We start from the raw sequence: 27,545 nt of genomic DNA, 5'->3' as shown, positions 1-27,545 counted from the left end.
GTATTTAATTTAGTACTTTAAGTACTTGCAGTACTCTACTATAGAAAATATACAATAAGCTACTTAAAATTAAGAAAAAGTGTACAATAGGTTACTTACTGTATTACAGGGAACGGAAATAGGCTATGTACACTATCAAAGGTGGTGTATATATGGTAGTCTCTTTACTAAAGAAATTGTAAATATAAGTGTACAGACGGATATTTGCTGTATTGAACTACTTGAACAGTAAGCAGCTTACTGTATTAAAGTACTTGTAAAGGAAGGTACTTACTGTAATAAAGTAAGTGCACAGAAGGCTAGCAACTGTATTAGTGGAAGTATACGATAGGATACAGATAATATTAACGTTCATATACAGTAAGCTGCTTAATGCATTATAGTAAGTTGCAGTAGGAAACTTATTGTATTTAGTGGTACATTAAGCAACTTACAATAAAAAAGGTGCATATATGCTTCTGCTTGATCTTGAGGATAATAAGGTTAAGACAGACTAAAAGTCAGAAAACAATTCTTAATGCCTAAAATACTAAAAATGTTACAAAAGCAAAGATTTCTTAACAAATAAACAGCCAAAACTAATAATAGTAATCCAATAAACAATTAAAAGAAAGTCAGATTGATAATAAATTGTAGAAAATGCTAATATATAAATTACATACCAAAAGTTACTCATGCAATGTGCATTCCAAAACTCATTCATACCACCAAAATACTAAAACTCATTCATACCACCAGGATATCAAAACCTATTCATACCTTCAGCATACAATAAAACCTCCATACCGTCAGCATGCGTGTGATAACTTCAAAACAAAAACAAAATAAACAAATAAAACAAGGCCGCCAGTGGTAACAGTTCCAGCGAGGTACTCCTAGACGTGTCCTTGTCAAAATGTGGCTATTGGTCTCGTGAGGCTGGTCTCAACAACCAGCTCCTCGTAGATGTGTCCTTGTACATTATGGGTCTCGTGAGGCTGGTCTCAACAACCAGCTCCTCGTAGATGAGTCCTTGTACATTATTGGTCTCGTGAGGCTGGTCTCAACAACCAGCTCCTCGTAGATGTATCCTTGTACATTATTGGTCTCGGGAGGCAGGTCTCAACAACCAGCTCCTCCTAGATGTGTCCTTGTACATTATTGGTCTCGTGAGGCTGGTCTCAACAACCAACTCCTCGTAGATGTGTCCTTGTACATTATTGGTCTCGTGAGGCAGGTCTCAACAACCAGCTCCTCGTAGATGTGTCCTTGTACATTATTGGTCTCGTGAGGCAGGTCTCAACAACCAGCTCCTCGTAGATGTGTCCTTGTACATTATTGGTCTCGTGAGGCTGGTCTCAACAACCAGCTCCTCGTAGATGTGTCCTTGTACATTACTGGTCTCGTGAGGCTGGTCTCAACAACCAGCTCCTCGTAGATGTGTCCTTGTACATTATTTGTCTCGTGAGGCTGGTCTCAACAACCAGCTCCTCGTAGATGTGTCCTTGTACATTATTGGTCTCGTGAGGCTGGTCTCAACAACCAGCTCCTCGTAGATGTGTCCTTGTACATTATTGGTCTCGTGAGGCTGGTCTCAACAATCTACCGTATATAAACATTATTAAAATTGTTAAGCGACGCACCGAGCTCTCGGAGGTACTTCTTGTTCTCCTCACTGTCCTCGATCCTAATCCAAAGGCTACCACCAGTGACGCCCCTCCGGTGAAGTCCTCGCAGGAGTCTCTCTACACCCGCACCTGTAGATGAGAGGGAACACTGAAGCCCACACCTGGCAACTCTCCCCTCCTACACCTGCAGATGAGAGGGAACATTGAAGCTCACACCTGGCAACTCTCCCCACCCACACCTGCAGATAAGAGGGAACACTGAAACCCACACCTGGCTACTCTCCACACCCATCTCTTAAGGAGGAGGAGGAGGAGGGTAGTGGTGCAGAGGAGGAGGAGGAGGGTAGTGATGCAGAGGAGGAGGAGGATAGAGGTGCAGAGGAGGAGGGTAGTGGTGCAGAGGAGGAGGGTAGTGGTGCAGAGGAGGAGGGTAGTGATGCAGAGGAGGAGGAGGTTTGTGGTGCAGAGGAGGAGGAGGAGGAGGGGAGTGCTGCAGAAGAGGAGGAGGGTAGTGGTGAAGAAAAGGTGAAGGGTAGTGGTGCAGAAGAGGAGGGTAGTGGTGCAGAGGAGGAGGAGGGTAATGGTGCAGAGGAGGAGGAGGGTAGTGGTTCAGAGGAGGAGGACGAGGAGGAGGGTAGTGGCGCAGAGGAGGAGGAGGGTACTGGTGCAGAGGAGGAGGGGGTAGTGGTGCAGAGGAAGAGGTGGGTAGTGGTGCCGAGGAGGAGGAGGGTAAAGGTGCAGAAGAGGAGGGTATTGGTGGAGAGGAGGAGGAGGGTAGTGGTGCGGAGGAGGAGGAGGGTAGTGGTTCAGAGGAGAAGGAGGGTAGTGGTGCAGAGATGGAGGGGGGTAGTGGTGCAGAGGAGGAGGAGGGTAGTGGTGCAGCGGAGGAGGAGGGTAGTGGTGCAGAGAAGGAGGAGGAGGGTAGTGGTGCGAAGGAGGAGGGGGAGTGAAGTTTCGCAGAGGAGGAGGAGGGTAGTAGTGTAGAGCAGGAGGGTAGTGGTGCAGAGGAGTAGGGTAGTGGTGCAGAGGAGGAGGAGGGTAGTGGTGCAGAGGAGGAGGAGGGTAGTGGTGCAGAGGAGGAGGAGTGTAGTGGTGCAGAGGAAGAGGATAAAGGTGCAGAGAAGGAGGAGGTTAGTGGTTCAGAGGAGGAGGATAGTTGTGCAGAGAAGGAGGAGGGTAGTGGTGCAGAGGAGGAGGGTAGTGATGCAGAGGAGGAGGAGGGTAGTGGTGCAGAGGAGGAGGAGGGTAGTGGTGCAGAGAAGGAGGAGGAGGGTAGTGGTGCGGAGGAGGAGGAGGGTAGTGGTGCAGAGGAGGAGGAGGAGGGTAGTGGTGCAGAGGAGGAGGAGGGTAGTGGTGCAGAAGAGGAGGGAAGTAGTGCAGAGGAGGAGGGTAGTGGTGCGGAGGAGGAGGAGGGTAGTGGTGCAGAGGAGGAGGAGGAGGGTAGTAGTGCGGAGGAGGGTAGTGGTGCAGAACAGGAGGAGAAGGAGGATAGTGGTGTAGAGTAGGAGGAAGGTAGTGGTGCAGAAGAGGAGGGTAGTGGTGCAGAGGAGGAGGAGGAGGAGGGTAGTGGTGCAGAGGAGGAGGAGGGTAGTGGTGCAGAGGAGGAGGAAGGTAGTGGTGCAGAGGAGAAGGAGGGAAGTGGTGGAGAGGAGGAGGAAGAGGTTAGTGGTGCAGAACAGGAGGAGGAGGAGGGTAGTGGTGCAAAGGAGGAGGGGGAGGAGGAGGGTAGTGTTGTAGAAGAGAAGTAGAGTAGTTTTGCAGAGGAGGATTAGGGTTGTGGTGCAGAGGAGGAGGAGGAGGATAGTGGTGCAGAGGGGGAGGAGGGTAGTAGTGCAGAGGAGGAGGAGGAGGGTAGTAGTGCGGAGGAGGAGGAGGGTAGTGGTGCAGAGGAGGAGGAGGAGGGTAGTAGTGCGGAGGAGGAGGGTAGTGGTGCAGTGGAGGAAGAGGGTAATGGTGCAGAGGAGAAAAAGGGTAGTGGTGCAGAGGAGGAGGAAGAGGTTAGTGGTGCAGAACAGGAGGAGGAGGAGGGTAGTGGTGCAGAGGAAGATGAGGGTAGTGGTGCAGAGGAGGAGGAGGTTAGTGGTGCAGAGGAGGAGGAGGGTAGTGGTGCAGAGGAGGATGAGGGTAGTGGTGCAGAGGAAGAGGAAGAGGTTAGTGGTGCAGAACAGGAGGAGGAGGAGGGTAGTGGTGCAGAGTAGGAGGAAGGTAGTGGTGCAGAAGAGGAGGGTAGTGGTGCAGAGGAGGGTAGTGGTGCAGAGGAGGAGGAGAGTAGTGGTGCAGAGGAGGAGGAGGGTAGTGGTGCAGAGGAGGAGGATGGCAGTGGTGCAGAGGAGAAAAATGGTAGTGGTGCAGAGGAGGAGGAAGAGGTTAGTGGTGCAGAGGAGGAGGAAGAGGTTAGTGGTGCAGAACAGGAGGAGGAGGAGGGTAGTGGTGCAGAGTAGGAGGAAGGTAGTGGTGCAGAGGAGGAGGGTAGTGGTGCAGAGTAGGAGGAGGCTACTGGTGCAGAGGAGGAGGAGGGTAGTGGTGCAGAGGAGGAGGAGAGTAGTGGTGCAGAGGAGGAGGGTAGTGGTGCAGAGTAGGAGGAGGCTAGTGCTGCAGAGGAGGAGGAGGAGGGTAGTGGTGCAGAGGAAGAGAGTTCTGGTGCAGAGGACGGGGAGGTTAGTGATGCAGAGGAGTATTGTTGTGGTGCAGAGGAGGATGGTAGTGCTGCAGAGGAGGAGGGGGAGGGTAGTGGTGCAGAGGAGTAGGAGGGTAGTGGTGCAGAGGGGGGGTAATGGTGTAGAGGAGGAGGAGGATAGTCTTGCAGAGGAGGAGGAGGAAGGTGGTGGTGTAAAGGAGGAGGAAGGTACTGGTGCAGAGGAGAAGGAGGAGGTGGGTAGTGGTGCAGAGGAGGAGGGTAGTGGTGCAGAGGAGAAGGAGGAGGAACGTGGTGGTATAAAGGAGGAGGAAGGTACTGGTGCAGAGGAGAAGGAGGAGGTGGGTAGTGGTGCAGAGGAGGAGGGTAATGGTGCAGAGGAGGAGGGTAGTGGTGCAGAGGTGGAGGAGGATAGTGGTGCAGAGGAGGAGGAGGGTAGTGGTGCAGAGGAGAAGGAGAGTAGTGGTGCAGAGGTGGAGGAGGAGGGTAGTGGTGCAGAGGAGGAGGAGGAGGGTAGTGGTGCATAGGAGGAGGGTAGTGGTGCAGAGGAGGAGGGTAGTGGTGCCGAGGAGGAGGGTAGTAATGCAGAGGAGGAGAGGGAGGGTAGTGGTGCCGAGGAGGAGGGTAGTGGTGTAGAGGAGGAGGGTAGTGGTGCCGAGGAGGAGGGTAGTGGTGCAGAGAAGGAGGAGGCTACTGGTGCAGAGGAGGAGGAGGGTAGTGGTGCAAAGGGGGATGAGTGTGTTGGTGCAGAGTAGAAAGAGAGTAGTGGAGCAGAGTAGGAGGGTTATGGTGCAGAGTAGGAGGCTAGTGGTGCAGAGGAGGGGGTAGTGGTGCCAAGGAGGAAGAGGGTAGTGGTGCAAAGGAGGATGAGGGTAGTGGTGCAGTGGAGAAGGAGGGTAGTGGAGCAGAGGAGGAGGGTAGTGGTTCAGAGGAGGTGGGTAGTGGTGCTGCGGAGGAGGAGGGTAGTGGTGCAGAGGAGTAGTAGGGTGTACGACTCACAGGTCATTTTTTTTTTTTGGCCAGAGGACCCCTGTGAGTCGTACGACTCACAGGTAATTTTTTTTTTGGCCAGAGGACCCCTGTGCGATGTACGACTCACAGGTAATTTTTTTTTTTTTCTGTGAAATATCGTGTCTGGGTTTTCAGGTAAATTTTGTCAGTCACATATTTTAGAAGTAAGGATTTCTTATGATAAAAATAATTTCCGAGACTTAGAAGTTTGTTAAGGGCTTATGGGAGAAATAGCAATCTGTCGCCTCACCTGTGATTACTTTAGACGTCAGCCAGATGCTTCTTGTAGGTCGCCTCTTATCATATCTTATCTTATCTTCTCCATAATATCTGGACCGTCCCTGCACTCTCTCTCTCTCTCCTTTCATTCAGTTCAGCTATTTTCTGACATCATATGTTTGCTCCTTTTCATTAAGCAACTCAGTTTTACACAAATAAATTATGTTAGTAAGCAAGTTCTAGCTCACGTTCCCTGCCTTAGTCCCCTGTCGTATAATGAATACTATCATTCCAATCCCTCTAAAATTTAAAAATAATCATATTTCAAACGTATTTCAATACAGTAATTTAGTTACCGAGCTCCAGCGCTTGTCCTCCGCCTTAGCTCTCTCTCGTATCTTCGTTAATACCTATTCAAATTCCCCGAAATTTCTACCCGCTGTATTTCAGACATAGTTTAGTAAATGCAAACAATTATCAAACTCTAGCTCTAGTCCCCAGCTTAGTTCATTTGTACAAAATCGTTAGTAACAGTCCAAATTCCCTGAAATTTAAATCCTCTGTATTTCAGACACAGTAAATAAGATCAAGTCCATTACCGAGCTCCAGCTCTCGTACCCCACCTTACTCCCCTCGCGTGTCTTCAGTAATATCCTATCAAATTCCCTGAAATTTAAACTCTCTGTATTTCGGACATAGTAAATAAGATCAAAACAGTTATCGAGCTCCAGCTCTCGTCCCCGCCTTAGTTCTCTTTCGTATCTTTTTAAATAACCCATCAATTTCCCTGAAATTTTTACCCTCTGTATTTCAGACACCGTAAATAAGATCAAAACAGTTATCGAGCTCCAGCTCTCGTCCCCCACCTTAGTTCATTTGTACAAAATCATTAGTAACAGATCAATTCCCCTGAAATTTTTTACCCTCTGTATTTCAGACACCGTAAATAAAATCAAGTAAGTTATCGAGCTCCAGCTCACGTCCTCCACCTTAGTTCATTGTACAAGATCGTTAGTAACAGATCAATTCCCCTGAAATTTTTTACCCTCTGTATTTTCAGGCTCCGTAAATAAGATCAAAACAGTTATCGAGCTCCAGCTCTCATCCCCCGCCTTAGTTCGCTCTCGTATATTTGTAAATATCCCATCAATTTCCCTGAAATTTTTACCCTCTGTATTTCAGACATAGTAAATATGAAGTAAACAATTATAAAACTCTAGCTCTTGTCCTCTGTCCAAGTTCACTCATGTAAATTCATTACTATCAGTCCAAATCCCCCTGAGATTTAAACACCCAACTACATTTTCAGACATAGTAAATAAAAACCAGTTCAGTTATCAAGTTTCAACTCTTGTGCCCCAGCTTAGTTCATTTTGTACAAGTTCTTTATTTTCCAACTAAATCACCCTGAGATTTAAAATCACATTATTTTCTAACGTAGTAAAATTAATCTGGACATTAGCCAAGCTCCATTTCCTCAGCCTTAGATCATCAGACATAAATATATTCGATCAAGTCCGTCTCCAGCCTAACTCTTATCCGAGTACACACACACAACCCCAACCTGTGTAATTATCTTTCACCCCCTCCCACCTTCCTCCATCTCATCTCATCTCACCTTACCCTTTCCCTCCCTTACCTTCTCATCCCCAACTTATCCAAACCTTCAATAATCGTACTGTATTTGCATATTTTCTCTATATTCACTGTGTTCTTCATATTCTCATCCGTGTTCACTCCATGTTCTTCAAATGTTCACAGTCCCATTCAGTTCATATTTTCACAAGTATCTCCATTTTTTCTGTAATCTTTCTCTTAGTCTCATTATGTTCTCTACAAATTCTAGTCATATTTTCTATGTTTTCATGTTCATCACATGTTCTCTTTACAACTTTTATACTCAATATTCATGCTAACTTCCATATTTTTGTGTTCTTCGTCAATATTCATGTTCCTCTACAAGTTCATGTTCCTCACAAGATCACTTCGTTTTTCACCTTCACTTACATGTTTTCTACATTCTTTGTCATATTCTCCATGTTCTTCACAAGTCCATTATTCATTCTTTGTATTCCCTATTCTCCTTATCATGTTTTCATGTTCTCTGTAAGTTCATATTCCCAGCATGTTCACTGTATTCATCAACTTTTCTTACATGTGTTCTTTGCCATGTTCCCCATATGTTCTCTGGGTTTTTCCCCCTACATGTTATCTAACGTTCCTTAACTAAAAAAATCTTTCACCAATCAACTAAAAACATAGTCACTTTCGTCATTTCTCAACTAAACTTATTATCCAGTCAACTAAAAATAGTCAGAAATAGCCTCGTTCAACACCGTTCTTAACTAAAACAACCTTTCTCTTAGCTAAAAATTGTCAAAGGAAACTTCTTTCAGCACTTTCTTAACAGCCGCTATGTTTCATCAAGTAAGAAAAAATTGTCAAAGGAAACTTTCCAAAACTGTTCATAACTAGCTTTTATCCATCGTCAATCAACTAAAATAATAACTTTCATCATTTCTTAACTAAACTTATTCCCCAGTCATCAGAAAATAACCGTGTTCTTCATGTTTCATTGTCATTTCATAACTAAAATTATCCATCAATCAACAGAAAAAGCCATGTTCATCATGTTTTTGTCTTTTTGCTTAACTAAAATTATGTTTTGTCAAGTAAGAAAAAATAACCAAAGATATCTTTCATCGCTGTTCTTAACTGACATTATACTTTGGGGAGCACAAAAAAGTCTCCCTCGTCATGTTTTGTCTTTTTCCTTAACTAAAGTATTCATCAGTCAACTAAAAAATAGTTGCTTCATCATGTTTCCTTGTCATTTCTTAACTGAAATATCACTTCTCTCATCTGAAAATAGTCATGTGTAGCCTCTTTCCAACACTGTTCCTAACTAAAGTAGCCTTTCACTTCGCTAAAATAGTCATATTCATCATTGTTCCTAACTAAATTATATGTCGTTAAGTAAGAAATATAGTCAAAGACACTCTTCGAGGCATCAAGGACTTACTCAAAGAAATCAAAGTTGCACTCAAAGACATCCTTCGAGACATCAAAGACATCCTTTAAGACTTCAAGGGGACTCTTCGAGATATCAAAGACTCTCTCAAACACTCAAAAATTTACTCGCATCCTCAAAGTTATTCTCAGAGTCATCAAAAAGTTAATCTCAGTCATCAAATGTTATTCTCTAAGTAACCTTTCATTCATCAGAGAAACTTTCTAAGACATCTTCGTTCATTAGAGTTAATCTCAGAGGCATAAAAGTTATTCTCAGAGCTATCAAACTTGTTCTCGATGCCATCAAAAAGTATTTTCTCGTTCATCAAAGTTAATCTCAGAGTTAACAAAGGTAATCTCTAACTCACTTTCGTTCAACAAATTAATTCGCTAAGTCCTCAAAGTTGTTTCAAAGACAACAAAGTCTTTCTCAGAGCTATCAAACTTGTTCTCAAAGTCATCAAAGTTATTCACAGAGTCATCAAAGTTAATCTAAGACATCATTTTTCATCAAAGATATTATCAGAGACATCTAAAGTTATTCTCTAAGACATCAAAGTTATTCTAAGAGTTATCTAAAGTTATTCTCTAAGACATCAAAGTTATTCTAAGAGCTATCAAAAGTTATTCTCAGTCATGATATGTTATTCTCTAAGTAACCTTCCATTCATCAAAGACATTCTCTAAGTCCTGAAAGTTATTCTCTAAGACAGCAAAGTTATTCTCAGAATCATCAAAGTTATTCTCTATGTCATCAAAAAGTTATTCTCTGAGCTAACCAAATACTACTCATGTTCTCAAAGACATTCTCAAAGTCATCAAAAGTTTTTCTAAGAGCTATCAAACTTGTTCTCAAAGTCATCAAAGTTATTCACAGAGTCATCAAAGTTATTCTGTAACTCACTTCTGTTCATTAAAGTTAATTTCTATGTTATAAAAGTTATTCTCAGAGACATCTAAAGTTAATCTTGCTCATCAAAGTTGTTCTCTAAGACATAAAAGTTATTCTCAGAGACATCTAAAGTTAATCTTGCTCATCAAAGTTGTTCTCTAAGACATAAAAGTTATTCTCAGAGTCATCAAAAGTTGTTCTCTAAGACATCAATGTTGCTATCTAAGACATCAAAGATGTTCTCTAAATCATAAAAGTTAATCTTTAAGTCACCTTCGTTCATTAGAGAAACTTTCCAATCCATATTCGTTAACCAAAGTTATTCTCAGAGTCATCAAAGTGATCTCTAATTTACCTTCGTTCTCCAAAAGTTGTTCTCTAAGACACCTTCGTTCATCAAAGAAACTCTCCTTCTTCCATCATGTTATTCTTTAAGACATCTTCAGTCATAAAATTTTCTCTCCAAAATGTAACTAGTTCAGCTTTTCATACCAAACCTGCATTTCTGTTAAAACATATTTTCTTAGTCGCTTTACCCTAAAACTGTTCTCTGAACTACACTGTTCAAACCTACGTAACCTATCCTCTCCACCCAATGTTACTTAGTTAACTTAACCTTCATAACCTAACTTTACCTATCCTAACATAACTTACATTACCTTACCTATCTTACCTAACTTACCTAACTTAACCTGCATAACCTAACTTTACCTATCCTAACTTACCTTACCTATCTTACCTAACTTTACCTATCTAACCTAACTTAACCTGCATAACCTAACCTGCTTAACCTAACTTACCTTACCTTACCTAACTTAACCTAATTTAGTTAACTTATCTTACCTATCCTAACGTAACCTAACTTGCTTTACCTAACTTAATCTTACATTCCCAAACTAATGTATCCTAACTTATCTAGTCAAACCAGACATGATCTAACTTACATAAGTATTCCTTCTTGTCTTTTGTGTTTCGTCAATCATTGTCTCATATTCATTTACTCATTTCAAGGGATAATTTCTCAAATGGTCACTTATGCAGTTCAAGTGCTATTTGTTAGAGATTGGCTATTTAAGCATTTCAAAGAACTTTTGTTATATATGGGCATTTACTCATTTCAAGGGATAATTTCTCAAATGGTCACTTATGCATTTCAAGTGCTATTTGTTTAAGATTGGGTGTTTAACCATTTCAAAGGATTTTTGTTATATATGGGAACTTACTCGTTTCAAGGGCTAATTTCTCAAATGGTCATTTTTGCAGATCAAGTGTTATTTGTTTAAGATTGGGTGTTTAACCATTTCAAAGGATTTTTGTTATATATGGGAACTTACTCGTTTCAAGGGCTAATTTCTCAAATGGTCATTTTTGCAGATCAAGGGTTATTTGTTAAAGTTCATCAAGTTGCCCATAAGTTGTATTTATTATGTTTGTTATCATTTATTCTTATTCCCCAACCCCTTAACCTAACCTCTTGTAATCGTAGTGTATTTAGTAGGTTCTATCATATGTTCTTATTCCCCAACCCTTTAACCTAACCTCTTGTAATCGTAGTGTATTTAGTAGGTTCTATCATATGTTCTTATTCCCCAACCCTTTAACCTAACCTTTCAGATGTAGTTTATTGTGTTTTTTGACGTATTTGTTGAATATATTATCTTTTTCCTAACCTTTCAGATGTAGTTTATTGTGTTTTTTGACGTATTTGTTGAATATATTATCCTTTTCCTAACCTTTCAGATGTAGTTTTGTTTCTCCTTTGTATATTTTTACCCAAACCTTCTTTCCTTCTTTACTTTGTTTTTCACATATAAGTTCATTCTTTATCATAGTAATAATAAAAATTACAATAGTAAAGAATCAGATCTACTAAGACTTGAAATTGAGAAAAACAAGAGAGCAAGGGAGTGAGAGCGTGAAAGAAGAGCAAGGAGTAAGAGAGAGGGGGCGGAAGAAAATGGGACCAAAGAAGAGAGAGGGGGAGGAAGAGCATGGGAGCACTAAGACTTGAATTTGAGAAAAAGAAAAACTAAGTGAATGAGAGTGAGGGTGTGAGAATGGGGGCATTAAGACTTGAATTTGAGAAAGAAGAGAGCATTTGAGCAAATGAGGGAGAGAGCGGGGGAGGAAGAGAGAGAATAAGGGAGAGAGATAGAAAAGGAGGGTTAGAAGGAGTAGGAGAATCAAAGTAAAAGAAGGAAAGAAGGTTTGGGTAAAAATATACAAAGGAGAAACAAAACTACATCTGAAAGGTTAGGAAAAGGATAATATATTCAACAAATACGTCAAAAAACACAATAAACTACATCTGAAAGGTTAGGAAAAAGATAATATATTCAACAAATACGTCAAAAAACACAATAAACTACATCTGAAAGGTTAGGTTAAAGGGTTGGGGAATAAGAACATATGATAGAACCTACTAAATACACTACGATTACAAGAGGTTAGGTTAAAGGGTTGGGGAATAAGAACATATGATAGAACCTACTAAATACACTACGATTACAAGAGGTTAGGTTAAGGGGTTGGGGAATAAGAATAAATGATAACAAACATAATAAATACAACTTATGGGCAACTTGATGAACTTTAACAAATAACCCTTGATCTGCAAAAATGACCATTTGAGAAATTAGCCCTTGAAACGAGTAAGTTCCCATATATAACAAAAATCCTTTGAAATGGTTAAACACCCAATCTTAAACAAATAACACTTGATCTGCAAAAATGACCATTTGAGAAATTAGCCCTTGAAACGAGTAAGTTCCCATATATAACAAAAATCCTTTGAAATGGTTAAACACCCAATCTTAAACAAATAGCACTTGAAATGCATAAGTGACCATTTGAGAAATTATCCCTTGAAATGAGTAAATGCCCATATATAACAAAAGTTCTTTGAAATGCTTAAATAGCCAATCTCTAACAAATAGCACTTGAACTGCATAAGTGACCATATGAGAAATTATCCCTTGAAATGAGTAAATGAATATGAGACAATGATTGACGAAACACAAAAGACAAGAAGGAATACTTATGTAAGTTAGATCATGTCTGGTTTGACTAGATAAGTTAGGATACATCAGTTTGGGAATGTAAGATTAAGTTAGGTAAAGCAAGTTAGGTTACGTTAGGATAGGTAAGATAAGTTAAATAAGTTAGGTTAAGTTAGGTAGGGTAAGGTAAGTTAGGTTAAGCAGGTTAGGTTATGCAGGTTAAGTTAGGTAAGATAGGTAAAGTTAGGTAAGATAGGTAAGGTAAGTTAGGATAGGTAAAGTTAGGTTATGCAGGTTAAGTTAGGTAAGATAGGTAAGGTAATGTAAGTTATGTTAGGATAGGTAAAGTTAGGTTATGAAGGTTAAGTTAACTAAGTAACATTGGGTGGAGAGGATAGGTTACGTAGGTTTGAACAGTGTAGTTCAGAGAACAGTTTTAGGGTAAAGCGACTAAGAAAATATGTTTTAACAGAAATGCAGGTTTGGTATGAAAAGCTGAACTAGTTACATTTTGGAGAGAAAATTTTATGACTGAAGATGTCTTAAAGAATAACATGATGGAAGAAGGAGAGTTTCTTTGATGAACGAAGGTGTCTTAGAGAACAACTTTTGGAGAACGAAGGCAAATTAGAGATCACTTTGATGACTCTGAGAATAACTTTGGTTAACGAATATGGATTGGAAAGTTTCTCTAATGAACGAAGGTGACTTAAAGATTAACTTTTATGATTTAGAGAACATCTTTGATGTCTTAGATAGCAACATTGATGTCTTAGAGAACAACTTTTGATGACTCTGAGAATAACTTTTATGTCTTAGAGAACAACTTTGATGAGCAAGATTAACTTTAGATGTCTCTGAGAATAACTTTTATGTCTTAGAGAACAACTTTGATGAGCAAGATTAACTTTAGATGTCTCTGAGAATAACTTTTATAACATAGAAATTAACTTTAATGAACAGAAGTGAGTTACAGAATAACTTTGATGACTCTGTGAATAACTTTGATGACTTTGAGAACAAGTTTGATAGCTCTTAGAAAAACTTTTGATGACTTTGAGAATGTCTTTGAGAACATGAGTAGTATTTGGTTAGCTCAGAGAATAACTTTTTGATGACATAGAGAATAACTTTGATGATTCTGAGAACAACTTTGCTGTCTTAGAGAATAACTTTCAGGACTTAGAGAATGTCTTTGATGAATGGAAGGTTACTTAGAGAATAACATATCATGACTGAGAATAACTTTTGATAGCTCTTAGAATAACTTTGATGTCTTAGAGAATAACTTTAGATAACTCTTAGAATAACTTTGATGTCTTAGAGAATAACTTTAGATGTCTCTGATAATATCTTTGATGAAAAATGATGTCTTAGATTAACTTTGATGACTCTGTGAATAACTTTGATGACTTTGAGAACAAGTTTGATAGCTCTGAGAAAGACTTTGTTGTCTTTGAAACAACTTTGAGGACTTAGCGAATTAATATGTTGAACGAAAGTGAGTTAGAGATTACCTTTGTTAACTCTGAGATTAACTTTGATGAACGAGAAAATACTTTTTGATGGCATCGAGAACAAGTTTGATAGCTCTGAGAATAACTTTTATGCCTCTGAGATTAACTCTAATGAACGAAGATGTCTTAGAAAGTTTCTCTGATGAATGAAAGGTTACTTAGAGAATAACATTTGATGACTGAGATTAACTTTTTGATGACTCTGAGAATAACTTTGAGGATGCGAGTAAATTTTTGAGTGTTTGAGAGAGTCTTTGATATCTCGAAGAGTCCCCTTGAAGTCTTAAAGGATGTCTTTGATGTCTCGAAGGATGTCTTTGAGTGCAACTTTGATTTCTTTGAGTAAGTCCTTGATGCCTCGAAGAGTGTCTTTGACTATATTTCTTACTTAACGACATATAATTTAGTTAGGAACAATGATGAATATGACTATTTTAGCGAAGTGAAAGGCTACTTTAGTTAGGAACAGTGTTGGAAAGAGGCTACACATGACTATTTTCAGATGAGAGAAGTAATATTTCAGTTAAGAAATGACAAGGAAACATGATGAAGCAACTATTTTTTAGTTGACTGATGAATACTTTAGTTAAGGAAAAAGACAAAACATGACGAGGGAGACTTTTTTGTGCTCCCCAAAGTATAATGTCAGTTAAGAACAGCGATGAAAGATATCTTTGGTTATTTTTTCTTACTTGACAAAACATAATTTTAGTTAAGCAAAAAGACAAAAACATGATGAACATGGCTTTTTCTGTTGATTGATGGATAATTTTAGTTATGAAATGACAATGAAACATGAAGAACACGGTTATTTTCTGATGACTGGGGAATAAGTTTTGTTAAGAAATGATGAAAGTTATTATTTTAGTTGATTGATGATGGATAAAAGCTAGTTATGAACAGTTTTGGAAAGTTTCCTTTGACAATTTTTTCTTACTTGATGAAACATAGCGGCTGTTAAGAAAGTGCTGAAAGAAGTTTCCTTTGACAATTTTTAGCTAAGAGAAAGGTTGTTTTAGTTAAGAACGGTGTTGAACGAGGCTATTTCTGACTATTTTTAGTTGACTGGATAATAAGTTTAGTTGAGAAATGACGAAAGTGACTATGTTTTTAGTTGATTGGTGAAAGATTTTTTTAGTTAAGGAACGGTAGATAACATGTAGGGGGAAAAACCCAGAGAACATATGGGGAACATGGCAAAGAACACATGTAAGAAAAGTTGATGAATACAGTGAACATGCTGGGAATATGAACTTACAGAGAACATGAAAACATGATAAGGAGAATAGGGAATACAAAGAATGAATAATGGACTTGTGAAGAACATGGAGAATATGACAAAGAATGTAGAAAACATGTAAGTGAAGGTGAAAAACGAAGTGATCTTGTGAGGAACATGAACTTGTAGAGGAACATGAATATTGACGAAGAACACAAAAATATGGAAGTTAGCATGAATATTGAGTATAAAAGTTGTAAAGAGAACATGTGATGAACATAAAAACATAAAAAATATGACTAGAATTTGTAGAGAACATGTGATGAACATGAAAACATAGAAAATATGACTAGAATTTGTAGAGAACATAATGAGACTAAGAGAAAGATTACAGAAAAAATGGAGATACTTGTGAAAATATGAACTGAATGGGACTGTGAACATTTGAAGAACATGGAGTGAACACGGATGAGAATATGAAGAACACAGTGAATATAGAGAAAATATGCAAATACAGTACGATTATTGAAGGTTTGGATAAGTTGGGGATGAGAAGGTAAGGGAGGGAAAGGGTAAGGTGAGATGAGATGAGATGGAGGAAGGTGGGAGGGGGTGAAAGATAATTACACAGGTTGGGGTTGTGTGTGTGTACTCGGATAAGAGATAGGCTGGAGACGGACTTGATCGAATATATTTATGTCTGATGATCTAAGGCTGAGGAAATGGAGCTTGGCTAATGTCCAGATTAATTTTACTACGTTAGAAAATAAGGTGATTTTAAATCTCAGGGTGATTTAGTTGGAAAATAAAGAACTTGTACAAAATGAACTAAGCTGGGGCACAAGAGTTGAAACTTGATAACTGAACTGGTTTTTATTTACTATGTCTGAAAATGTAGTTGGGTGTTTAAATCTCAGGGGGATTTGGACTGATAGTAATGAATTTACATGAGTGAACTTGGACAGAGGACAAGAGCTAGAGTTTTATAATTGTTTACTTCATATTTACTATGTCTGAAATACAGAGGGTAAAAATTTCAGGGAAATTGATGGGATATTTACAAATATACGAGAGCGAACTAAGGCGGGGGATGAGAGCTGGAGCTCGATAACTGTTTTGATCTTATTTACGGAGCCTGAAAATACAGAGGGTAAAAAATTTCAGGGGAATTGATCTGTTACTAACGATCTTGTACAATGAACTAAGGTGGAGGACGAGAGCTGGAGCTCGATAACTTACTTGATTTTATTTACGGTGTCTGAAATACAGAGGGTAAAAAATTTCAGGGGAATTGATCTGTTACTAATGATTTTGTACAAATGAACTAAGGTGGAGGACGAGAGCTGGAGCTCGATAACTGTTTTGATCTTATTTACGGTGTCTGAAATACAGAGGGTAAAAATTTCAGGGAAATTGATGGGTTATTTAAAAAGATACGAAAGAGAACTAAGGCGGGGACGAGAGCTGGAGCTCGATAACTGTTTTGATATTATTTACTATGTCCGAAATACAGAGAGTATAAATTTCACGGAATTTGATAGGATATTACTGAAGACACGCGAGGGGAGTAAGGTGGGGTACGAGAGCTGCAGCTCGGTAATGGACTTGATCTTATTTACTGTGTCTGAAATACAGAGGATTTAAATTTCAGGGAATTTGGACTGTTACTAACGATTTTGTACAAATGAACTAAGCTGGGGACTAGAGCTAGAGTTTGATAATTGTTTGCATTTACTAAACTGTGTCTGAAATACAGCGGGTAGAAATTTCGGGGAATTTGAATAGGTATTAACGAAGATACGAGAGAGAGCTAAGGCGGAGGACAAGCGCTGGAGCTCGGTAACTAAATTACTGTATTGAAATACGTTTGAAATATGATTATTTTTAAATTTTAGAGGGATTGGAATGATAGTATTCATTATACGACAGGGGACTAAGGCAGGGAACGTGAGCTAGAACTTGCTTACTAACATAATTTATTTGTGTAAAACTGAGTTGCTTAATGAAAAGGAGCAAACATATAATGTCAGAAAATAGCTGAACTGAATGAAAGGAGAGAGAGAGAGAGTGCAGGGACGGTCCAGATATTATGGAGAAGATAAGATAAGATATGATAAGAGGCGACCTACAAGAAGCATCTGGCTGATGTCTAAAGTAATCACAGGTGAGGCGACAGATTGCTATTTCTCCCATAAGCCCTTAACAAACTTCTAAGTCTCGGAAATTATTTTTATCATAAGAAATCCTTACTTCTGAAATATGTGACTGACAAAATTTACCTGAAAACCCAGACACGATATTTCACAGAAAAAAAAAAAATTACCTGTGAGTTGTACATCGCACAGGGGTCCTCTGGCCAAAAAAAAAATTACCTGTGAGTCGTACGACTCACAGGGGTCCTCTGGCCAAAAAAAAAAAATGACCTGTGAGTCGTACACCCTACTACTCAGAGGAGGAGGGTATGGTGCAGATTAGGAGGGTAGTGGTGCAGAGGAGGAGGAGAGTAGTGGTGCAGAGGTGGAGGAGGGTAGTGGTGCAGAGGAGGAGGGTAGTGGTGCAGAGGTGGAGGAGGGTAGTGGAGCAGAGGAGGAGGAGGGTAGTGGTGCAGAGGAGAAGGGTAGTGGTGCAGATGTGGAGGAGGGTAGTGGAGCAGAGCCAGATACCATAAACCACCACAACCTCAACCACCATTAACAATAACCACCACTATCACTAATCACAACCATTAGCCACCACAATTACCAACCACAGCAATAAACCACCACCACCACCAACCACAACTATTAACCACCACTAGAACCAACCACTACCACCAACAATAAACATCACCCACCGCTGCCACCAGTCACAACCTACCACCACTGCCACCAACCACAACCCAGCAACAATTCCACCACCACTACCATGGATTCTCCATTAAGTGAAAGTAATGAATAAAATATTTTTAGTCTACCTTTTATTATGCTTCAGTTTTATTTCTAGAATATGTAGAAATATATTTTTAATATATTTCTAATTTTTTTATATATATTCCATCAATCAGGAAAACGATTTTTATGCAACATTTAAGGTTGCGACACGGTCTCAAAATTGTTTAGCCAAAGTTGTGCAGTAAGTTGTGGCAACTTATTCACAACCACACAATAACGTAGCTAATACATGAAAACAAACGTTGTCACACCTGGCTACTCTCCCGACCCACACCTGTAGATGAGAGGGAACACGGAAGCCCACACCTGGCTACTCTCCCGACCCACTCCTGCAGAAGAAGCGCCACACCAGCATATTCTCCTCATGCAAACCTGCATCAAAGAGTAAATACTGAATTCTACAGCTGGGACCACTGCCAGCGCCCACTTGCAGATGAGACGGAACAGTAAACCAACACCTGTCTCCTTCACACCTGATTACTTTCCCCACTCACACCTGCAGATGAGAGGGAAAACTGGAGTAACTCTCCAGGAAACACCTGGTAACTCTCCACCCCACACTTGCACATGAGAGGGGACACTGATGCCTACACCTGCTACTCTCCCTCCCCACACCTGCAGATGGGAAGGAACACGGAAACCCACACCTGGCTACTCCCCCGACCTACACCTGTAGATGAGAGGAAACACGGAAGCCCACACCTGGCTACTCTCCCGACCCACACCTGCACATGAGAGGGAACACTAAAGCCCACACCTGGCTACTCTCCCCACCCACACTTGTTTATGTCACACACTCATGCCAAAGAAAACTTATATCAAGTAAATCTAGCTTGTATTAAGCAAGACAATGTTGGGCTAAATATTGATCAGTGTTATCTTATAAGCAGTGAAGCTTGCTTAATGAATATTCTTGGTCGCTAAACGGTGCTCAAAGTTACTCAAGTAGCATTATAAGTTCTCTAATTCATGACTTTTAATGTAAAAATATTTTTGAAACCGCTGGAAGCACTGTGAATTAAACAACTGAGTTACAGATATTCACGTGTTAAAATGTCGTCAATACGTACTGGTGAGACGCGTGTCAAGGAACCACAGGTCACTATACCCTCCTCTTGAGAAAGGACACAGCTGAGCCGCCAGGTGGCAGCACCAGTCTATGGCGGGGTCGTCATCATTGAGGCGCCGCGTGATGGTCATGCGGAGCGTCCTTCCCTGGCACGGCAGACTGCCCAGTGTGTCCGGGACCACGTAGCCCGTGGCGTCCAGGGTGTCAAGGTCCACGTAGCCCGTGGCGTCCAGGGTGTCCGGGTCCACGTAGCCCGTGGCGTCCAGGGTGTCCGGGTCCACGTAGCCCGTGGCGTCCAGGGTGTCCGGGACCACGTAGCCCGTGGCGTCCAGGTCAATGTCTGAAGACATACTTTGAGATACAGTCACTGTCGTTACTGGTATGTTCTAAGATATAACAAGAAGACATACTGAGTCATCCACTCACCTTACTGCTGGGTTTATTACCTGATGACAAGTCCGTATTTTGGACAGTATTAATAGCATCTAAACTATGTATTAATAGCTTTTAAAAGCCACGGTCAAGGTCATCTGTATCAATGGTCAAGGTCATCTGTATCAATTGTCAAGGTCACAGTCAAGGTTACCTGTATCAATTGTCAAAGTTATCTGTATCAATGGTCAAGGTCATCTGTATCAATTGTCAAGGTCACAGTCAAGGTTACCTGTATCAATTGTCAAAGTTATCTGTATCAATGGTCAAGGTCATCTGTGTCATGGTCAAGGTCATCTGTGGCAATGGTCAAGGTCATCTGTATCAATGGTCAAGGTCATCTGTGTCAATGGTCAAGGTCACAGTCAAAGTTACCTGTATCAATTGTCAAGTTTATCTGTATCAATGGTCAAGGTCATCTGTGTCAATGGTCAAGGTCATCTGTGTCAATGGTCAAGGTCATCTGTGTCAATGGTCAAGGTCATCTCTGTCAATGGTCAAGGCCATCTGTGTCAATGGTCAAGGTCATCCGTGTCAATAGTCAAGGTCATCTGTGTCAATGGTCAAGGTCATCTGTGTCAATGGTCAAGGTCATCTGTGTCAATGGTCAAGGTCATCTCTGTCAATGGTCAAGGCGATCTGCGTCAATGGTCAAGGTCATCTGTGTCAATGGTCAAGGTCATCTGTATCAATGGTCAAGGTCATCTGTGTCATGGTCAAGGTCACAGTCATGGCCATCTGTATCAATGGTCAAGGTCATCTGTATCATGGTCAAGGTCACAGTCATGGTCATCTTTAGCAATGGTCAAGTTCGCATTAGAAGGTCATATAAACTAAGTCAAGGTCACAGTGAAAGGTCATCTGGACCAAGTATCAAGGTCACAGTGAAAGGTCATCTGGACCAAGTATCAGGGTCACAGGGATAGATGGGTCACCTGAATTAAGGATCAAAGTTATGGAAGGTCTAATTAACCAAGGGATCAAGGTCACAGTGAAAGGTCATCTTGGACAGGAATTATTTCAGTGTGAAAGGTCATCTTGAACAGGAATTAGGTCACACTGAAAGGTCATCTTAAACAGGAATTAGGTCAGTGTGAAAGGTCATCTTGAACAGGAATAGGTCAGTGTGAAAGGTCATCTTGAACAGGAATTAGGTCACAGTGAAAGGTCATCCTGAACAGGAACTAGGTCACAGTAAAAGGTCATCTTAAACAGGAATTAGGTCACATTAAAGGTCATCTTGGACAGGAATTAGGTCACAGTGAAAGGTCATCTTGAACAGGAATTAGGTCACAGTGAAAGGTCATCTTGAACAGGAATTAGGTCACAGAGAAAGGTCATTTTGAACAGGAATTATTTCAGTGTGAAAGGTCATCTTGAACAGGAATTAGGTCACAGTAAAAGGTCATCTTAAACAGGAATTAGGTCACAGTGAAAGGTCATCTTGAACAGGAATTAGGTCACAGTGAAAGATCATCTTGAACAGGAATTAGGTCACATAGAAAGGTCATTTTGAACAGGAATTAGGTCACACTGAAAGGTCATCCTGAACAGGAATTAGGTCACAGTAAAAGGTCATCTTGAACAGGAATTAGGTCACAGTAAAAGGTCATCTTGAACAGGAATTAGGTCACAGTAAAAGGTCATCTTGAACAGGAATTAGGTCACAGTGAAAGGTCATCCTGAACAGGAATTAGGTCACAGTGAAAGAAATCTTGAACAGGAATTAGGTCACAGTGAAAGGAGATCTGTACCACGCGTCAAAGTCAAAGTGGTAAGTCATCTGAACCAAAAGTTTGGCGTCGCTAAATACTTCATGAAATTATTTATACACAAGAATATATACAGCAGCGGAACGTTTCGAAAATTTATTATTCATGGAGTAGTTGCCCTTAATAAGTCTATATTTGTAATCAAAGTAGAAGGTTTGTCATCCTTAAGGTGACTATATTTGTAAACAATGTAAGGGGGTTGTCTCCCTTAAGGTGACTATATTTGTAAACAAAATAAGATATTTGTCGCTCTTAAGGTAACTATATTTGTAAACAATGTTGGGAGCTTCTCGCCCTAAGGTAACTATTTTTGCAAACAATATCAGGTGTTTGTCGTCCATAAGATGATTATATTTGTAAACAATATAAGGTGTTTGTCTCCCTTAAGGTGATTATGTTTGTAAACAATATAAGGAATCTTTCATCCATAAGGTTGTAAACATATATGTAAACAATGTAAATCTGAATTACTATATTAAACATGACGAATGAAGCCCTTTGCGTAATTTTGGTATTAATAAATAACCCTAAAAATTATGGTGGGAAAAAAAGAATATTTACCAAGAGTCTGCAGGTGAGGAAGGTGAGACAGGTGACGGATGAGGACGGGCAGTTGCTGTAGTGTGAGGCGCAGGTGGAGGCTCTCGAGGGTGTGAGGCAGGAGGGGTATGGCTGCCTCAGGCAAGACACCATCAAACTCCTCTAAGATACACTTACTGTCGGGGGCTGTCAGCCTCTCCATACATTGATTTGTTATAACAATTCTCTCTTTCCTGTATAAACTATAGTGAAGAACTAAGGATATGGTTACCTTCATTTTTGCCAGCACTGACAGTGTAGACAGACACTGCTTTAGTTGGGGTGTATCGCTTATTCTTAGGTAAATGTTCTTAGGTGTCACCTTCTTAAGAACAAGCGGCAGGACAACACACGAGTCAACACTCCATATTATCCACTTTCGTTCTGTACGCAGCTTCTCACACACGGCTTGGATGACGTGTTCACTCCCGCGGGACTCTGCTACATGCTTCAACAGCTCGTCAGGCTCAGGTGTAACCATCTCGCACAGGTCAATTATGTGAGTAATGAACATGTGCTCTACTCCCCGGGCACACAGCACCCCGGTAATGCTGAGTAAAATGTTCTGCCATCTGGAGCGCTCATTAAACTCTTGTTGCACGTCGCTAATATTAAACTTTGACCCTCTCAGGTGATCTCCCAAGGAGCGTTTTTCCTTACGTACAACATCCACCAAGAGGTCAATGATTATAGACCTTTCCCCTGACACACGGTGTGATGCTGGATCACCTCGTTCTTGCTCAGCCCTCAACAAGAGATCGACCAGCCTCCTGCTGGCACAATACTCGTGGTACCTGGCGTGAAAATAGCCAATCACCCACACCACAACATCCACCAAGAGGTCAATGATTTTAGAGCATTTCCCTGATACACGGTGTGATGCTTGATCACCTCGGTCTTGCTCAGCCCTCAACAAGAGATCGACCAGCCCCCTGCTGGCACAATACTCCTGGTACCTGGCGTGAAAATAGCTAAACACCCACACCACATTGAGGCCCCGACGGTAGCTGGTTCTTGTGAAATAGTTGGACAAGACCTCGTCCTGCGGCAGTCCCAGAGTGTCACACTTCTCCCTAATCTCCGCTTCCGTCTCCGGCCAAAGGTCGTACTCCTGCCTCTGGATCCCTCTTAAACTAATCTCTTCTAAGAACCTCAAAAACTTTTTCACATTTTCGTCACATTTTCCTTTGGGTTCGGTCACGTGTTTGGCTGTGAGTCTGGACACCAGTTTGTTGGTTATGAAGTCATGAATCTTCTCGTAGACTTGAGTGTTTGTGGTGAGGTTGTTAAATTCTTCTGGAGCCTCGACACACAGCAGCGCCAACAAGGTCAAGGTGAGTGGAGTGTTGAGGTACTCACCCAGGAACTCACTCATCTGCTCCAGCCGCTGGGTAAACCTCCCTGTGATGTCACTCCGTTGGCACTCTTCCTCCACCAGCACCTTGATGGTTCTCTCGGCGAACTCCACGCGACGTTCTGGAGTGATGCCCAAGACGAGGATGTTGCAGCGAGGTCTGGTGTGTGGGACGAGCTGTGACAGGTGTTGGTCCCACCCCGGCCGTGTGGTTATCACCAACCTCACATCCTTGCCAGGCAGGTGCAACAGCTCCTTCACCAGCCTTCCTGAATGGTCGTTGACCTCGTCGTAGCCGTCAATCAGGACTAATATTTTTAAGCTCAAGATTATCTCCTTAAACAGCTGTAAATCAGCATCAAAATCACTAAGTGTTTGAGGCAGTAACTGGTGGAGGAGATCATCGAAGGTATTAAGATGTGTGTCCCTGCACTGTACATAGAAAACGAGGTCCACAGTGCCCAGGTGACGTATGGCAGCAGGGTCCTCTACCCACTTCTCGAGGATGAGCTTGAGTAAAGTTGTCTTGCCCATACCACCTTCCCCCGTCAGGAGGACACACTGAGGGACTCTTCCGTCGTCTCGTCTCATACTCCAGATGTCTTCATAGTTTATATCCTGACTCTTGGCCGCATGGGAGGGTCTTGCCCATATGAAGGGATTTTCAAGGAGTCGCAGTCGTGTAAAAGCAAGACTTGGGTTGTAGTTAATGTTGAGGAGGAGCCAGGGTGCGGGAACAATCTGGTACAGCAGTTTATACCCGTCAGTTAGCTCCTGCTTGCTCATCTGCTTAACCTCTTCTGTGATGTGGCTTCTGAACACCTTAATCTCCTGGCGGAGCTGAGGCAAGTACGCCACATCTGAGGGATCCAGCGGCTCTCTGACCTTCGCTAGCAGATCACCAATATACTTGGTGACATCTCTGGTCACGTGGTCCACATCCTGGCTGTTTGTCCCACACCGGACGCCGGCCTCAGCCAGCATCTTAGCCAATAAGTCACTGAGCTCCGTCAGTGTTGACGTAAGATCTTGCTCTGACATTCTCACATTATCATGGGCCAACGTGTTTCGGTGTTGCTTCAGGCTGTAAATGAGGTGTTCAAGTGATGGTCCCTGAGGCCCTGGAGTGGTCCACGTGGGGTCATTCATCTCAGCCAGACCACACATACGTTGCAGGAGTTTATACAACAGGGTGATGTCAAAAGTTGCCGCGTCAGAGGAAGCTTCGAGTTTATCCCTCTGGTGATCATCGAAGACACGCCTGTACTGAGCATTGGTGTACCCCAAGTCCTGAGTGAGGTAAGTCACTACTGGGAAGGTGCCCCGGTACGACCACATAAACACACTTGCTAGCGCGTCTCGTCCTGCCTTAGTCACAGCCAGTCCATACCGCAGTCTGTTCACATCTTCCGGTTGGATAACAGGACTCGAGGCCGCCATATTGGGCCGTATGATTCTCACCTCACACAACTGTTGTCAAGTTTCACACAAGCAGTAAATGTCCCACGCTGGTTTTGTTATTATATTATGTTTAAAAACATAACATGTTTCCCACTGTCGGAGACGGGCAGCTTGTTAGGCTTATGTTGGCCTTCCTAAGCCAACGACAGACCTTCCTCAGGATGCATCCCTCAACAGTTGACTAATTTCCAGGTTAATATTTACTGCTAGGTGAACAGAGGTATCAGGAGGCTGAGCATCTCACACTGCCAGGGAATCAAACTCGGACCTAATCGGTAATGATCCGACTCCTCTAACCACAATACAGTCACTTAATTGACCAAAAATATAAGTGATTTCCAAATAAACCAAATTTTACTAAATGTGTTCACATGTTAATGCAATATTCGGTTCCAGCTTTATTTGTTATTTTCAATTTGTTCTTTAACTAGTTAATTTCTTCTGCCTTTATACTCATCAGATTTCTGTCATCTGGAAGAACAATTTAACGTTATTAAAACAAGATGTTAGTGTTAAACATTGGGTCAAAAATACATTTTTGAGATCACTAAAACAAATAAAATTCCAAAGTCTGCCTCCTGTATTTTGTTTTATTTTATAACTTAAAACATGTCAATATTTTGACATAACTCCTGTGATCATTGTGGTGTTGGCTTCTGGTTTAGGTAGAGTAATGGTGCTCATTTTCTCACCCAGAAATATACGGTATAGCATTTAGTAATGTTATTCTCTGCCTTTATCTTGCTCTTGTAAGGACCTATTTAGATTATGCAGTTCAGTTTGGTCAACATACAATATACTGGACATAATTTAACTTGAACCCATAAAGAGAAGAATGACAAAGTTGATCTCAGGAATTAGAAATCTCCCTTATTAAGAGAGATTAAGGAAGCTATGTTTACACATTCTTCGAAAAGTATAGTTGATATTATTGATGTCGTCAAAAGGATGAAAAGTTATATCAAAGGTAATAATAATAAGTTGTTAACTATATTAACACAAAAGAGAACAAGAAATTATATATCTGTATCAATAGAACTTAATGTCTGTCTATGCGAGGTTGAAGACCAGACCCAGGAAGCTAGCCTCACCAAATTTCTAACAGTAATTCCTTCTGGGTATGCACCCAACAGGGCACATACCCAGCAGGTATGTGTTACCCACATACTCGCATGTATTTAGCGAGTACAACTTTGCACGGTGCCAAAGCTACCTCCTACGACGAACTTTGCTATACCATATTAATTGGGCTTTGAATTATTTATTTTCTTGCAAGGGTTCCCATCTGAGCTTCTGTGTAGATCGCCCTCTCCCCCTCCGCTCTCTAGTGTACAATATTCACAGTATAATGTTAACAACTTACATGGAGTTTACTACAAGTAAACTTCCGTCCCCTGAGAGTCTCTCATAGGAGCAATAATGGCGGGTCACCTAGAGGCTCATACAAGGGACACCTAAAGGCGAACAGAGGAACCTTCTAGAGGCGCACAAAGAGGCCACCTAGAGGCATGTAAAGAGGCCGCCTAGAGGCACATAAAAGTTCACTTAGAGGCGCATAAAGAGACCACCTAGAAGAACATAAAGAGGCCGCCTAGAGGCACAAAAAGGGCCAGCCAAAGGCGCATAAAGAGGCCACCTAGAGGAAATTAAGAGGCCGCCTAGAGGAACATAAAGGGGCACCAAGAGGCACATAAAGGGGCACCTAGAGACACATAAAGAGAAAACCTAGATGCACATAAAGAGGCCGCTAAGAAGTCCATAAAAGGGCCGCCTAGAGGCACATAAAGAGGCCACTAAGAAGTCCATAAAAGGGCCGCCTAGAGGTCCATAAAAGGGCAGCCTAGAGGCACATAAAAGGCCGCCAAGAGGCACATAATGGAGCCACCTAGAGGCACATAACGGGGCCGCCTCAAAGCACATAAAGGGGCCGCTTAGAGGCTCATAAAGGGGCAGCCTAGAGGCACATAAAGGGGCCGCTTAGAGGCTCATAAAGGGGCAGCCTAGAGGCACATAAAGGGCCAGCCTAGAGGCTCATAAAGGGGCCGCCTAGAGGCACATAAAGGGCCGCCAAGAGGCACATAAAGGGCCACCTAGAGGCACATAATGGGGCCGCCTAGAGGCACATAAAGGGGCCGCCTAGAGGCACATAAAGGGCCACCTAGAGGCACATAATGGGGCCGCCTAGAGGCACATAAAGGGGCCACATAGAGGCACATAAAGGGCCGCCTAGAGGCACATAAAAAGGCCGCCTAGAGACACATACAGGGGCCGCCTAGAGGCACATAATTGGCCGCCTAGAGGCATATAAAGGGGCCGCCTAGAGGCATATAAAGGGCCGCCTAGAGGCATATAAAGAGGCCGCCTAGAGGCACATAAAGGGGCCGCCTAGAGGCACATAAAGGGCCGCCAAGAGGCACATAAAGGGCCACCTAGAGGCACATAATGGGGCCGCCTAGAGGCACATAACGGGGCCACCTAGAGGCACATAATGGGGCAGCCTAGAGGCACATAAAAATGTCACCTTGAGGCACATAAAAAGGCCGCCTAGAGGCACATAAAGAGGCCGACTAGAGGCACATAAAGGGGCCTCCTAGAGGCACATAAAGGGCCGCCTAGAGGCACATAAAATAGCCGCCTAGAGGCACATAAAGGGGCCGCCTAGAGGCACATAAAGGGCCGCCTAGAGGCACATAAAGAGGCCGCCTAGAGGCACATAAATGGGCCGCCTAGAAGCACATAAAATGCCGCCAAGAGGCACATAAAGGGCCACCTAGAGGCACATAATGGGGCCGCCGAGAGGCATATAAAGGGGCCGCCTAGAGGAACACAAAGGTGCC

General features: G+C 42.0%; 2 protein-coding genes across 3 annotated transcripts in view; both read right to left on the bottom strand.

Moving 5' to 3' along the window:
* Positions 1 to 494: 494 nt before the first annotated feature.
* The window catches only part of LOC123770531 (uncharacterized), a 187,928-nt gene continuing 160,877 nt past the window's right edge, over positions 495 to 27,545 (bottom strand). Inside the window, exon 5 of the transcript XR_011222212.1 lies at positions 495 to 759. The gene's annotated coding sequence lies outside the window, so the exon portion shown is untranslated. The remainder of the gene's footprint in view (positions 760 to 27,545) is intronic.
* LOC123770536 (uncharacterized) overlaps positions 1,426 to 27,545 on the bottom strand; it is a 42,578-nt gene continuing 16,458 nt past the window's right edge. For both annotated transcript variants that reach the window (XM_069301910.1, XM_069301909.1), the window contains exons 2-4: positions 21,876 to 25,179; positions 19,112 to 19,450; positions 1,426 to 1,736 (exon numbers count right to left, since the gene is read on the bottom strand). In XM_069301910.1, coding sequence (XP_069158011.1) covers positions 1,582 to 1,736; positions 19,112 to 19,450; positions 21,876 to 24,687 — 3,306 coding nt within the window. In that variant the 5' untranslated portion in view covers positions 24,688 to 25,179 and the 3' untranslated portion in view covers positions 1,426 to 1,581. The remainder of the gene's footprint in view (positions 1,737 to 19,111; positions 19,451 to 21,875; positions 25,180 to 27,545) is intronic.

The sequence above is a fragment of the Procambarus clarkii genome, chromosome 46, assembly GCF_040958095.1.
Source record: "Procambarus clarkii isolate CNS0578487 chromosome 46, FALCON_Pclarkii_2.0, whole genome shotgun sequence".
In the NCBI taxonomy this organism is placed as follows: domain Eukaryota; kingdom Metazoa; phylum Arthropoda; class Malacostraca; order Decapoda; family Cambaridae; genus Procambarus; species Procambarus clarkii.
This window is presented reverse-complemented; position numbering and strand designations above follow the sequence as displayed.